General features: G+C 34.1%; 1 protein-coding gene across 4 annotated transcripts in view; it reads right to left on the bottom strand.

The window, feature by feature from the left end:
- The window catches only part of SLTM (SAFB like transcription modulator), a 43,969-nt gene that overhangs the window by 12,074 nt on the left and 18,487 nt on the right, over positions 1–13,408 (bottom strand). For 2 of the 4 annotated variants that reach the window (XM_055319818.1, XM_055319819.1), the window contains exons 6-10: positions 7,155–7,182; positions 5,347–5,815; positions 4,684–4,733; positions 2,449–2,567; positions 40–189 (exon numbers count right to left, since the gene is read on the bottom strand). In XM_055319818.1, coding sequence (XP_055175793.1) covers positions 40–189; positions 2,449–2,567; positions 4,684–4,733; positions 5,347–5,815; positions 7,155–7,182 — 816 coding nt within the window. The remainder of the gene's footprint in view (positions 1–39; positions 190–2,448; positions 2,568–4,683; positions 4,734–5,346; positions 5,816–7,154; positions 7,183–13,408) is intronic. The other 2 variants (XM_055319820.1, XM_055319821.1) reach the window with 1 other exon arrangement.

Here is a 13,408-nt window from a genome sequence, read left to right as displayed (position 1 = left end):
AAGTAACCTTCCTCTTATATATCATTTAGGCAAGCTTACTTTTTCAACAGAAATCAGCTGTCCATGCAGCTCAGTGCGATGAAGATGTGCAATGCATCTGGACACCTCTGTGCTTGAAGACATAGTTACAATGCCATAGCACTTTGCCCCAGGACTTCGAGCATTTGTAACTACCTTTGCACTCAGAACCTATAACATAAGATAATACTTTACGTGGTTTTACAACTTTACAATCACATACATTTCTGAATAGATCAAACTTCAGAACTAAGGCGATTCAAATAAAGATACTATTTAGGATATAGAAATTCATGATAAAGGATAAATTTAGGATATATATTACTGTTTCATATTCTTGTGATTACTATCTACTTCGCTTACAAGTACTTAGTAATTACTCAGGGGAACAATTTAAAATGCCAAGAAAGCAATTTAACCTACTTTTAGTTTTTTTTATTTATTTTTTCAAATATATAACCAAAACACAGTTAGTCACATTAAAGAAATAATTGTACAATTAATGAAAGTTAAGAAATGATATTCTCAGTTAGATTTGGGCCAAATTTCCTCTATCATAAGCCCATCCTGAATTGTTTTTTTTCCATCCTGAATTTCTTAAAAGGAAAAAAGGTAACTTTCTAGAAAGTTTCTAAATGAGTATTAACAATTTTTGAAAACAAAAAATTTCGAAAAATGAAAAAAGAATCATCTACAAATAAATCAATCTTTAACACAGCTTATAAAAATACACTCTAAAGAGACACTTTCTGTTCTATGCTTTTAAAATTTATACCAATATCAAAGTGACAATTTCAATTCTATAAAAGTTAAAAGGGATGGGTGAGTAAAAATGTGAGAGAACAATCTAGTGCTGAACAAAGAGAAAGACATACATAATGCCATGAAGAGGTCAACAGGGAATTTAGGAGGCTGTGTGGTGTGAATGGCTGGAACCTATCAGCTTTTATCTCAATTCTGGGAAAGGCAGATTTGCCCCAACAGCAACTTGATTTTTAATCAAGTCCAAGGTCTTATTATAAAGTGCATGGTGTCCCTATATAGTTTTAGTCCTAGGAAACGCCAGCATTAAAATATTGGTTTTGGATTTCTAACAATAAATTTCCAAGGCTGATCATGTGACTATAATTCTCAGTGTTCTGTATCTGACACCTACCAGAATCCTTAACACTCAGATAACTCTCTCTATTAGAAGGAAAAAAGACTCCTAAGATGAACAGGATATATTTTTGTAACATTCATTAATCATTATTTACCACTATTGGTCATTAATTTAATAAATATTTCAAAGCTTACTGGGTGCACACAAAGTATAGCAGAAAAAGTCCGTGGTATCAAAGAACTTACACTGAAGTAGATTACATATGATGTATAATGAAAATAGAAAATATAAAGTAGAAAGTAGTGAGTGCCTTAAGGGATACAGATCAACCATAGTGCAATTCAACAATTACTAATTGAGTATTTAACTCATTTAATTATTGACTACTTTCCTATTAGGTCTTCCTCTTATACACGAGGGAAACCTTCCTGATGAACCAACTATAGTAAACCCTCCCCTTTTTGCTCTTAGCAACTCTTCCCATCATAGCACATACCACAACTTCTGATTAAGTATATTTTTACCAGTTTTACATTTTTCTCCACTACTGTACTAGAATCTGTATGACAGGGACATGAGTTTCCACGCACTCCTAAATTCTAAAACCCATTATCTAATATTAGCCTACCTATATTTTCCAAACAACCAGATCAGTCTCAGATACCAGTTCCTGGAAATACCATGATGAATGTGATAAAACTCAAGTCCTTGGCTGAAATGGGCTCAAAATAGGAGCTTTATTTTTTTTTTAATTTTTTTTGATTTTTTATTTATTTATGATAGTCACAGAGAGAGAGAGAGAGGCAGAGACACAGGCAGAGGGAGAAGCAGGCTCCATGCACCGGGAGCCCGATGTGGGATTCGATCCCGGGTCTCCAGGATCATGCCCTGGGCCAAAGGCAGGCGCCAAACCGCTGCGCCACCCAGGGATCCCAGGAGCTTTATTTTTTAAGATTTTATTTATTTTTCATGAGAAACAAGGAGAGAGGCAGAGACTTAGGCAGAGGGAGAAGCAGACTCCCTGAGGGGAACTTGATGTGGAACTCGATCCCAGAACTCCAGGATCACGACCTGAGCCAAAGGCAGACATTCAAGCACCAAGCCACCCAGGCATCCCTCAAAATAGAAGCTTTTAATACAACGATCCCCAGGGCTCAGGGTGAGATTATATGATGAAACTCACCATCACCACAGAACTCAACAATTATGCCTATACCAGTCCTAATGAAAAACAAGAAATTGGAAGGTTTTATATAATATTATTTTACACATAATCCCCATTTCAAATGGAGATACTAGAAAGATAGATAAAAGTAAAAACAGTGTACCTTTCCATATTTGCCAAAGAGGTTCTTCAAGTCAGCAGCTTTGGTATTAGAAGAAAGTCCACTAACCCAGATATTTTTAGTTGAGCTTCCACTGCTACCACTAGCACTACTTGTACTTCCTAGAATAGATTTAATATCAGACATTTTAGTGTCTTGATTGGAAATTTTATTTTTTAACGAAATTTTTAAGTCGATAGTCTTTCAAAATTACAAATCCTCTTTTCATTTAGTTACAATAGTACAACCCTGCTGTATCAAAATCCTATGAATTTGCTATTATTGAAACAAACACAACAGACAATATAGCTAGTGATGAAAAAAGCCTGAACATCTGTGTACTTCCTTCTTAGTGCATAAGTTTAAAATCAAAATGGGTAAAACATCAACAACAGGTCTTGGACTTTCACTGTTAAGTTTAATCATTTATACTCTACCACTGCACTGAATACAAACAACCAGAAAGCAGTCATCAAGAAATATACAGACTGCTTAATTACCCACATCTGTTCTGGGCTTTAGATTCTGAGAAACTGGGAGGGCAAGAGGGAACAGTCCAAACAAGGGATAAACTATTTGCAAGAATTTGAACTTTTAATAACAAAGACTAACTCATCTCCATTCTCTAGTAGAGAAAGAATAAAAAAGAAATTATATGCAGCTAAATAACTCTGGATATAATAAAACAATCTTCTAAAATCAATTATAAGAATAAAACCAGAAACCTCGAGATCCTTTAGAACTGATAAATATAAAATTATATGATTATTTTTATACTACTTCCATACACAAATTATGGTTTCATACACAGTCACCCTCCTAGTGCTTTTCCTCAAACATGCTGTTATAAAAGGGGAGCTTGCATTCATTTGACTTTACTTGGAAAATAATTGTTATCCACTTTAAGAAAAACTGTATGTAATAATTAAAAGTAACAATTTTTGTAACTGCAGGTTATTCTATGTAGAAGGGGTTAAAAATTTCAATGCTCTAGAATAGAACATGCCACAAGTGTTAGTTGAAAAATTACTGTCAACATCGACTTATGAGGAGACAACACATACCTGACTCAAACATTTTAAATATTAGTGGTTGCTGCATTTCTACTCTTAAAAAATGCATTTATCAAGAGATCGACTTTATTTTATGAAATGCTAATAAAAAGTACATATATATATCTTTTTTATGTTACCAGTAACATCTAGGCCCAGGTACTTCTCTTACAGAAAAAAAAAAAAAACTTTTTAGTTAATAGAAAAAAGTTACCATTTAATCAAGACCACTAAGCTTCTAAATTTAAAGGGTAACATTTAATAAAGTTATTATATTTTGTCCATTAACCAAAACTGTAAGGGATCTAAGTATTGCAATTAATTGTAAATTAGTAAATCAATTACTAAAATTTCCAACCATGAAAACATACCAACAAAATATACTACATTAACCATAAAACAGATTAACATTCACTATAGAGGCATTTAGGACTTTGCAGTACCTGAACGGTATTATTTTTCCCTTAAAATGCTTTTTTAGAAAACAATAAATGTTTTTCAAGTAGATGGCATATGTACAAGAGGAGATTATAGTGCACAGCCATGAGATAACCAGACATCCCAATAACATATATTGCATCTTTACGCTACAAGAATTTAAAATAAAACTAATTTCCTACACAAGACTCTGATCTAAAACAAGTCAAATTAAGAAGTAAATCTTAAAAAGAAGTAAATCTTCAAGAATCAAAATTCTGTAAACTATGTTAATAGAAGTATGCCCTTGTTTAAACAACGAAAAAAAACATGTTAGAGACTGATTTTCTTTTAAATACTAAACTCCACAAATATAAGCAAATATTATTTACAGTACATTTCCTACAGGGAAAAAGTTGTGCTAGCGTATAAAGGTTACAAGTGACTACAATTAAAGATAAAATACTTCTAAAATCATAATGTAAGAAAATGTATGTATTGTATTAACATATAATAGTTGCTTAGAACACAATGTGAAATACACATACTTTTAGCATACTCATACCAGTTTACAGATTAAAGTGTTAAGCTTCTATCACACCGAGTGTTGCAGAATCTGTATAACTCAATAATTTACACAAAGGCCCACCCAAAATTTTTAGTATGGTCATTTTTAATGACTAAAGATCAAAGGAAACCCCAAGCAATTTTTACTCTTTAATGAAAATATGCAATTTACCACTGAAACAAATACGAAAAAATCCATTACCTTTGTCATCTTTGGATGATGCCTTGCTGTCTTTAGATTCCTTTGAAGAGCTAAAGAGGCAAATCACCAGAAGAAAATTGAAAACAAAAACAAAACAAAACAAAACAAAAACCAAACAGCTTGACATTGACTGTATTTCCAACTAGTACTATTTGTACAAGTTAACAATTCCAAAGGCCTAGATTAGGTTATTTGAACAAATGATTCCCTTAGGATTCTTGCACTGATTTTCCCCAAGATGCCTGAAGATCTAGATTTTCTGACAATTCTATTCAGTGGATATATGGCCATCTTCTCCAGATTTCAGGACTGGGACTTGACTTCATTTTGTGTTCTTAGGACTGATAGTTGTTCATTAACCATCATCACAAGGATTTTTAAAAATAAAACACAAAAAAATTGTCAATTTGAAAAAAAAAAACAAAAAACAACAAAAAAAACCAAATATATGCTGACAATTCGACAATGCAATCAGTAGGACACACTGCATATTACGAAGATCTTGAAATTTTTTAAAAGTAACTTATGACGGTCAAAAATATTATAGGCAGGATCATAAGTACTAATTACTGTACATGGTCTTGAAGCCACCCCCTTAATGTAGAGTGATCTTATTGAATGCTGGAATTCAGTATCGTAAAGAACTGACATAGAAAAACAAACCTCTTTGCTTGACCAGAGGCCCCAGTAGACGAGGGCCCTTTCTTCAAAGTATCCTTTTCTTTGTCTCCAGATTCTGCTTTCTTAGAACTTTCTCTGGCTTCCTTCTCGACAGGATCACCCTTCACGCAGTCTTCCTTCTTACCATCTTTATGGTTCGCATTCATCTCATAATCCTTGCTTTCCTTCTCCGGGCTCTGTGCAATGGCGTCCTGCCCATCTTTTGGCTTACTTGCTTCAGAATCTGTAATTTTCACATTTTTACCTGTTTCTAGGAGGTCATCACCATCAAAATCCAGAGTGATGGCATCTTCAGCCTGGATTGTGACCGAGATGTTGTCATCCTCAGCTTCTTTCACAGGCGCATTAGCTTCCATCTCTTCATGAGCTGTGTGATCAGCCTCAGCTAGGTTCCCTTCTGAAGGAAGAGGTTTAGATACTTCTTGTGTACCATCACCAGAACCTGCTATATCTAAGAGGATTTAACAGGAATAAATATGGCAAAACAAGAAGTTTAAACAATTTCATATTCATAAGCTAGAATAGGACCTAGAAAATATAAAGCCAGTTATTAGCACTGATGGAAGGTTAGGGGGAAAAAAAAACACAAGGGTATTAACTAACATAAACAATCCTTTACCCAGGATCACTTATTCTTCATGGAAAAAAATGATCTCTACATACAAATACCAAACAACAAAAGTGAGGAAATGGTTTCATCCTGAGGATACCAGCTCTTCATTTGTGGTTGTAAGTTAATGGCATATGGAAGATTTTTTTCCCTCCACGAGATAGTGACAAACGTGCAGATTTGTTATTCAATGTTCGAATCATCTTGGGTTTAACCCTTGTGACCTTCAGAACTCCCATGGTGACGTCTTGAAAGGTCACAGTCTGAGGATATCAATCAGTCTTCAAAGTTTTTCAGGGCCTCATCTTTTTCACTCTTCTTATTCAATTCTTGGGTAGTCCAGAATTGTATGGAAAACTGCAACAGAAGGTTCCAAAGAAGGCCTACTCCATAACGTTCAGGAAATTGGCTATTTCCAGTCTTCGTCCTGTCCAGTCAGTCCGGCAATTACCATTTTCAAAGATGTCTTGCGTTCCCCCAAAATGGAAAGGATTCGGGCATGTGAGATTTGCAGTCAGTAGCTTTACTTCATCATCGTTTTTGGGTTTTTTATTCTGCCTTGCTTAGTACCCTGTTCCATGTCCTTTCTAGTCCAAAGGAGGATCCTTTGACTTCCATTAAAGAACTCTTCCATAACCTCGTACTGATCAATGCATTACTACTGATGTCCCTGTAATTGTATTGAATGAGACAGTTCTCCTAAACTATGAAAACTGTCGGAAGGCTGTATGAAAGTTTCTCTATGCAGCAAACAAAAAGTCAGTCTCCTGGTCACCCATTTTTAGGAATGGTTGTACAATTAAGTATTCATCACACTCTAGGATTCCAATAAGCACGTATGAGTTACTGCAGTGCCAGTCTTAAGGACATTATCAACTTACCGTATGCTAGAAGTTATTTTAAAACATAAAATTAAAATTGGGTTAAAAAAAATATGGCAATGTCCACTACAGTAACTGATATGTACCATTAAGTTAGAACATATCTTAAATGTTAAAAAGAAAATTAAAACCAATTGAAAAACAAAATCAAGATGCTAACTTAATTCACTAAATTGATAAATTTGAAAATAAAATTCATTTCAAAAATAAGATTTCAAATAAGAATGTTTTATTTTCACATAATTTACTATTTTTCTAAATGTCAGCAATTTTTAAAATCTACTTGGCATCAAACATACCTTTCTCATTTTCTTCTTCCTCACCATCCTGAAATTCAAAGAATAATCAAATGTAAAATGAATTCACTTAAAACTAGATTTTAGTAATAGCACAAAAATCAGTCAAGGTAAACTGGTATATAATTTAATAATATTAATCAGGGACACCTATCACTAACAAATACAGGATATGCCCATCAGAACATGAGCCCATTGAGAGAAACATGGCACATGGCTAGTGGATGTGGTTTAAGACAAAACAGATAAATCTATAGTAACTAAATCAACAATAAACTGAATTAGTTTCAGTATTCAAAATTAGTTTATATAATCTAAATCTTACATCAAAGAGTTGCCAAAAGATTGACCTGATTACCTTATGTGAGTCAGTTCAAAAGCACTTTTAGGGGGTACTATTCAAAATAATACCAGAAAGTATAACGTGAAGACATGTATTTTCAAGGGCTTAAATGCATTTTAATAAAACAAACAAACAAAAACCCTTTCTAGGCATCACAGAAGAAGGGTGCCTGCAAGAGTAGTTATTTTCAAATTATTCATTCCTATTTTCTGTTAAAAATGAATTTATAACAGTCACATATACCCTAGTGGTCAGACTCTTTAAAAATGGTATTTGCACAATAGGTAACCAAAATAGTAACTCACACTGTTTTAAAAATATGACTGATTTTAATTTTAAAATATATGATCTCTTCACTTAATCTAAAATTAGGCATGTGCTAGCCTGAAAACAGAAATATTGCAAAGGGATTTTCCCTTTCTTCTAACCAGCAAATGCTGGGAAAAAAAAAAAAAAAAAAAACCCTGAAAGTAGTCTAAGTCACATCAAGAAAAGAAATCAACAATTTCCCCAAATTAAAGATCCTAACAAGCAAATATTCATTTAATCTCAGTAAAGGAAAAAAAGGAATGTTTTAATTTATAACTCAAAATAAAAGCTGAGTAGAAGGAGGTCATTTTCAGTCAAGGTGGTATGAAGCTACCACATACAAAGCCTTAGAGTGGTAGTTCTCAAACTTTGAGTCTGTATCAGAATCCCTGCCTTGGAGCGACAGCCTAATAGTGAAAGACTTTAAAAACTGAACTATAAACAAAACTTTAAATGAAATATTTATTTTATAACACAACTTTGGATTCCAGAAAAGTATGCATTCTTTAAAAATGTCAAATATTTTACCATATGCTCAAAATTATAGGTGACAACAGCCATATTTCTAATGAATCATTTTAAAGGATTTTTCAACTTTAAGCTAATATTAAGTGCCCCAAATTAGGAAATCCCCAATTGTTTTACACACTAAATATGAAAGAAACTAAAAACAGAAACTAAGCCACAAGCTTAGGAAGTAAAAAAGTCCAAAAACAAGTAGATTATTGATTGATAGCGAAGTAAATCCTATTATCATGTAAATCCATTATATTATGCTCTAATAACCTCTCTATTGTCAGTCTGTCGAACCAGAGTTTAGTTTTAGTCATTGTTTCTAATCTGCAACATGTGGAAAGAAAAGAAAAATGCTTTCACTTGAGTGGAGGCGATGGCAGCAAAAGAAGGATGAATTGTTGATTTATCTCTTTCTTCCAAATTCTTTTAGTTTAGTAATTTGCCTTGGGGGGGGGGGGTAAACAAATGAGAATATCTTAACTTTCATAGGAGAACAAATGAACTTAAAGAGTGCAAGTTGCCTCTTTACCTACCAACAGCACACCACTTCCCAGTTACTCTTTTAGAGATGTGTTACTGATAGATTCAAGAAAAAAATGACCAAATTATGTTTTAAAAAGTAAAAAAACAATAAATACTGTGATGTAAAAACCAAAATCCTATCTGCTATAGTTTACCAATTAGAAATGTTATTTCTCATGCTAAAATCACTGGGTAAGATCGGCCTTACTTTGCTGAGGAGCTTTTAGATATTAATCCTAATTACTCAACATGTCTTCTGAAGAGGCTGAGAACATTAGTTTCTCAATTTAGATGTAACACTAGCTTTACTCCATATACTTAAATGCCCCTGGAAGCGTCTGAGCCAGCTTCTTTCTGGAAAATGAAACCGACTACAATGGGGGTGAAGCACAAAAACAACAAGGGTTGGTAGAAAAGATGAGCCCCACACATCAGTGCACGTTTTGCTGTGTAGTATGTGCAGTAAACAAAGCACCACTAGAGTCAAATCAAAAGCCCAAAGTATAAGCCTAAAAATCCTTATTATAAGGAAACAAACGAAGACAATGAAAATTTTTTCCTGTCTAAATGATAAATACAATATGCACCCTTATCTGAAAATAATTTCCCTCCACTGAAAACAGATTTTTTTCAGAATGAGAAACATAATAAAGAAGTAACAACAATGTAAAGCATCCTCTCTGAGGAACTACTTTGTGAGTTCATCTTGAAAAAAATGTAACAGTTCACATATGAAAATGAAGCAAATGCTCTGTAAGGTAGGAACTCATGTTGTTTATCTTTGTAGTGGGATCTACAACCCTTAATCAAATGCCAAAAATCATATATGAAGCTTGTCTATTTTTATTTCATCCTAAGAAATTGTAATAAGGACAAAGATGAATGAAGGACTTTTCCAGTTAATAAAGTGCTTACATATACCTATACACACACACACACAAATTTGTGTATATAAATATACACTGAGTGTGTATGTGGGTGCGCACACACATTCACTCCACCTCCCCCCACCCCAGGTTAATCTTGTGATACATATACACATGCTACATAAGAAGACCTCTTCTGGGGGATCCCTGGGTGGCTCAGCGGTTTGGCATCTGCCTTCCACCCAGGGCGTGATCCTGGAGTTCCGGGATCAAGTCCCACATCGGGCTCTTTGCATGGAGCCTGCTTCTCCCTCTGCCTATATCTCTGCCTCTCTCTCTCTGTGTGTGTCTCTCATGAATAAATAAATAAAATCTTTAAAGAAAGAAAAAAAAAGAGGAAGACCTCTTCTGGAAAGCCTCCTTTCCTCTGACTTGTATGTAAACACTATATTCAGCCTGATTTAAAATAAACTTTTGGGATGCCTGGGTGGCTCAGCAGTTGAGTGTCTGCCTTCGGCCCAGGGTGTGATCCTGGAGTCCTGGGATTGAGTCCCATATTGCTCCCTGCATGGAGCCTGCTTCTCTCTCTGCCTATGTCTCTGCCTCTTTCTCTCTATGTCTCTCATGAATAAATAAAATCTTTTTTAAAAAAAATCTTTAAAAAAATAAAATAAAATAAACTTTCAATAACCTTAAATCACCAACTGCCTGTTATCTATCTGACAATATACTAAAGATTGTAGGAAATACAAAATACCTGGCACATGATAAGTACTCAATAAGTATTTGTTGAATGAATCTACTGAGTAAGTGTGGTATGAGACACTACTGTTTTTAGGTAGACGGAATGAACTAACTGCTCATTCCCATGTACGTCACGGGCTTAACAGCAGCACTGTGTAAATACAATGGAATTCAGAAAACATTTAGTAGTGTGCAGTTATTTAGTGAAAAGAATACCAAACTAGGCATCAGAAGACCTGGGTATTTATCCTATCTTTACTACTGAGACAGTTTTACTCTGTGGTATTGTTATCAATCTAGCTGAATTTTACCCATAAAATAGAGATAACATGTGATCTAAATAGAATATAAATAATTAAATAAGATAACGGAGGGCAGCCCTGGGTGGCTCAGCGGTTTAGTGCCGCCTTCAGCCCAGGGCGTGATCCTGGAGACCCGGGATCGAGTCCCCACATCAGGCTCCCTGCACAGAGCCTGCTTCTCCCTCTGCCTGTGTCTGTCTCTCTCTCTCTCTGTGTGTCTCTCATGAATAAATAAATAAAATCTTTAAAAATAAATAAATAAATAAATAAATAAATAAATAAATAAATAAATAAATAAATAAGATAACAGATGTAAAAAGTTCTCTGTAAACAGTAAAACACTACATAAGAGATATTAGAAAAAGTTTTGTTGGGACGCCTGGGTGGCTCAGTGGTTGAGCATCTGCCTTCAGCTCAGGGAGTGATCCCATACTCCCGGGATCGAGTCCCACATAGGGCTTCCTGCAAGAAGCCTGCTTCTCCCTCAATGTCTCTGCCTCTCTCTGTGTCTCTCATGAATAAGTATAATCTTTAAAAAAAAAAAAAAAGAATAGGCAAAGTTTTGTTGTGGAGATACAGATAAATCTGGCTTTAGAGGTACATAACACAGACTTCATATAACAAAAAACAGGTATCAAATTACGAAATATTAAGGGCAAAGGCAAATTGAAAAAGGAATATACATGGAAGACTGAAGAGATTGAGACTAGAGGAAATTTTTAAGAATTAAAGCATTAGCATACATACACATTTTTGAGAAAAATTTCCTGAAAATCCTCAAGTAACTGGTATGTTAAACCTAATAATATAATATCACAAATAACCAGACTGCACATATACTAAGTGCCAGGATTTATGATTAATCCTAACATCAATCCAGCAGGTAGGAATTATAATGCTCATTTTACAGACATAGAAAATGACTAAGAGAATCTGCCCAAAGTCATAATATTATTAGTAAGTAATAGAAGCAGAAGTTGAGTCAAATTCTATGTAATATAACAGAGACTAATGCTTAAAGGTCAAATATTTAAAATCCAAGCAAGCCTGAAAACTGGCTTTAAATACATTCCTATACAAATACATTGCCTATTTGCTTGTACCTTTAAAAGCAAGTAATAGAAGGAAATATCATGAATTTTATTTGACTTTTAAGATTTTTTTAAAAAATTTATTTGAGACACAGAGAGAGAACATGGAAGGTGGGGGTAAGAGGGAAAGGAAGAATGAGAAGCAAATTCCCCATTGAGCAGGAAGCCCAATGCAGGCTGGACCCCAGAACACTAGGATCATGACCTGAGTGGAAGGCAGATGCTTCACTGACTGAGCCACTCAGATACCCCAATATCATGAATTTTAAAAGTTTACCAATAAGGGGATGAGTGATGGGGACTTCTTTGGATGTATTTTTCTCATAGCTTTAATTTTGAAACCATGTAAATATTGTAAATAATTATAAAATTAGATGAAATTTTCTACCTATTTTGAATTATATACTCACAAAAGTTACAGATTCCATTTTTTTAAAGCAAGACCTTAATTATTGAAAATAAAATGAAACAAGTCAACCTAAATATGTATGAATTGGCAATATAACCATGTAGAGCAGAACTAGTCTAATAATGCAGTAATTTGTTCATTCCTAGAAGTGTACATCTTTAGGACAGATATAATGGGGGGGGATCTTAAATTATTTTCAGTCATCTTTTTGGTAGTGGTGTTGGTATTACATTTCTATGACTGTTGTATGTGTACCGTAAGACAAAGAACATAAGATTAACTTACAAGTATCCTTATGACCTCAAAATCTATTTAACTTAAAAGCAAAAACAAACCAAAAACCACACATTAGCGCTGTACCTAGAAAACATGAAAACCCAGTAGCAATGAACACCCTTACCACCAAGACTATATTCTTGCAAACCATTTACTATTAAAAGGAAACAATGGCTAATTAGGTCTAAAGCAGAAAAAAAGAACACCATAACATACCAGAAAGCAGGGAAGCAATCAAAGACTACTAAGATCATGTTGAAATGAAGAGTCCCTCATAAACTACAGATGGGACAATTTGAACATTAAACAACGATAACTACAATGGACTGAAAAACATTAAATATATTTAAATCCATGAATGTAAAATGAAACTGAGAAAAAAGGAAAAATAAGAAACTTATTAGTCACTGTTAAAGGTGGTAATGAACCAGCTCATTATTCTGAAAACTGGTAAACAAAAGGAAAAGCATCAAGCATAAATATATATGCTGGTTTTCCTCTGTAAATGGTTTCACTGAATAACCAAATGGTAAGTGATATTTCTATTTTTTAGGATTGTTCCAGCTAATAAGAAAGAAATGACAGGATTAGAATATCACTATTTTGATCCAAGGGGTATGGATCATCAATGATGGGTACCATCATTAAGAAGATATACCCAGACATTATGTGCATCCAAACAGAAGAACACAACAAAATTTATGAAGTAGTTGGTGTGTTGGAGTGGGGGTGGGGTGCCCTGAATTAGACAGCAAGCCTCTCAATCCCATAACTTAACTTACTAATTTACACAGAATAGTGTAAACAAGCAAACATATTGAATGACTCCACAGAAATGTAATGAGCAAAATCTAGACTCTGGAAACCCTAACAAGTAAG

The sequence above is a fragment of the Nyctereutes procyonoides genome, unplaced genomic scaffold, assembly GCF_905146905.1.
Source record: "Nyctereutes procyonoides isolate TBG_1078 unplaced genomic scaffold, NYPRO_anot_genome, whole genome shotgun sequence".
In the NCBI taxonomy this organism is placed as follows: domain Eukaryota; kingdom Metazoa; phylum Chordata; class Mammalia; order Carnivora; family Canidae; genus Nyctereutes; species Nyctereutes procyonoides.
The sequence above is the reverse complement of the archived record's forward strand: the minus strand, read 5'-3'. Positions and strand labels throughout refer to the sequence as shown.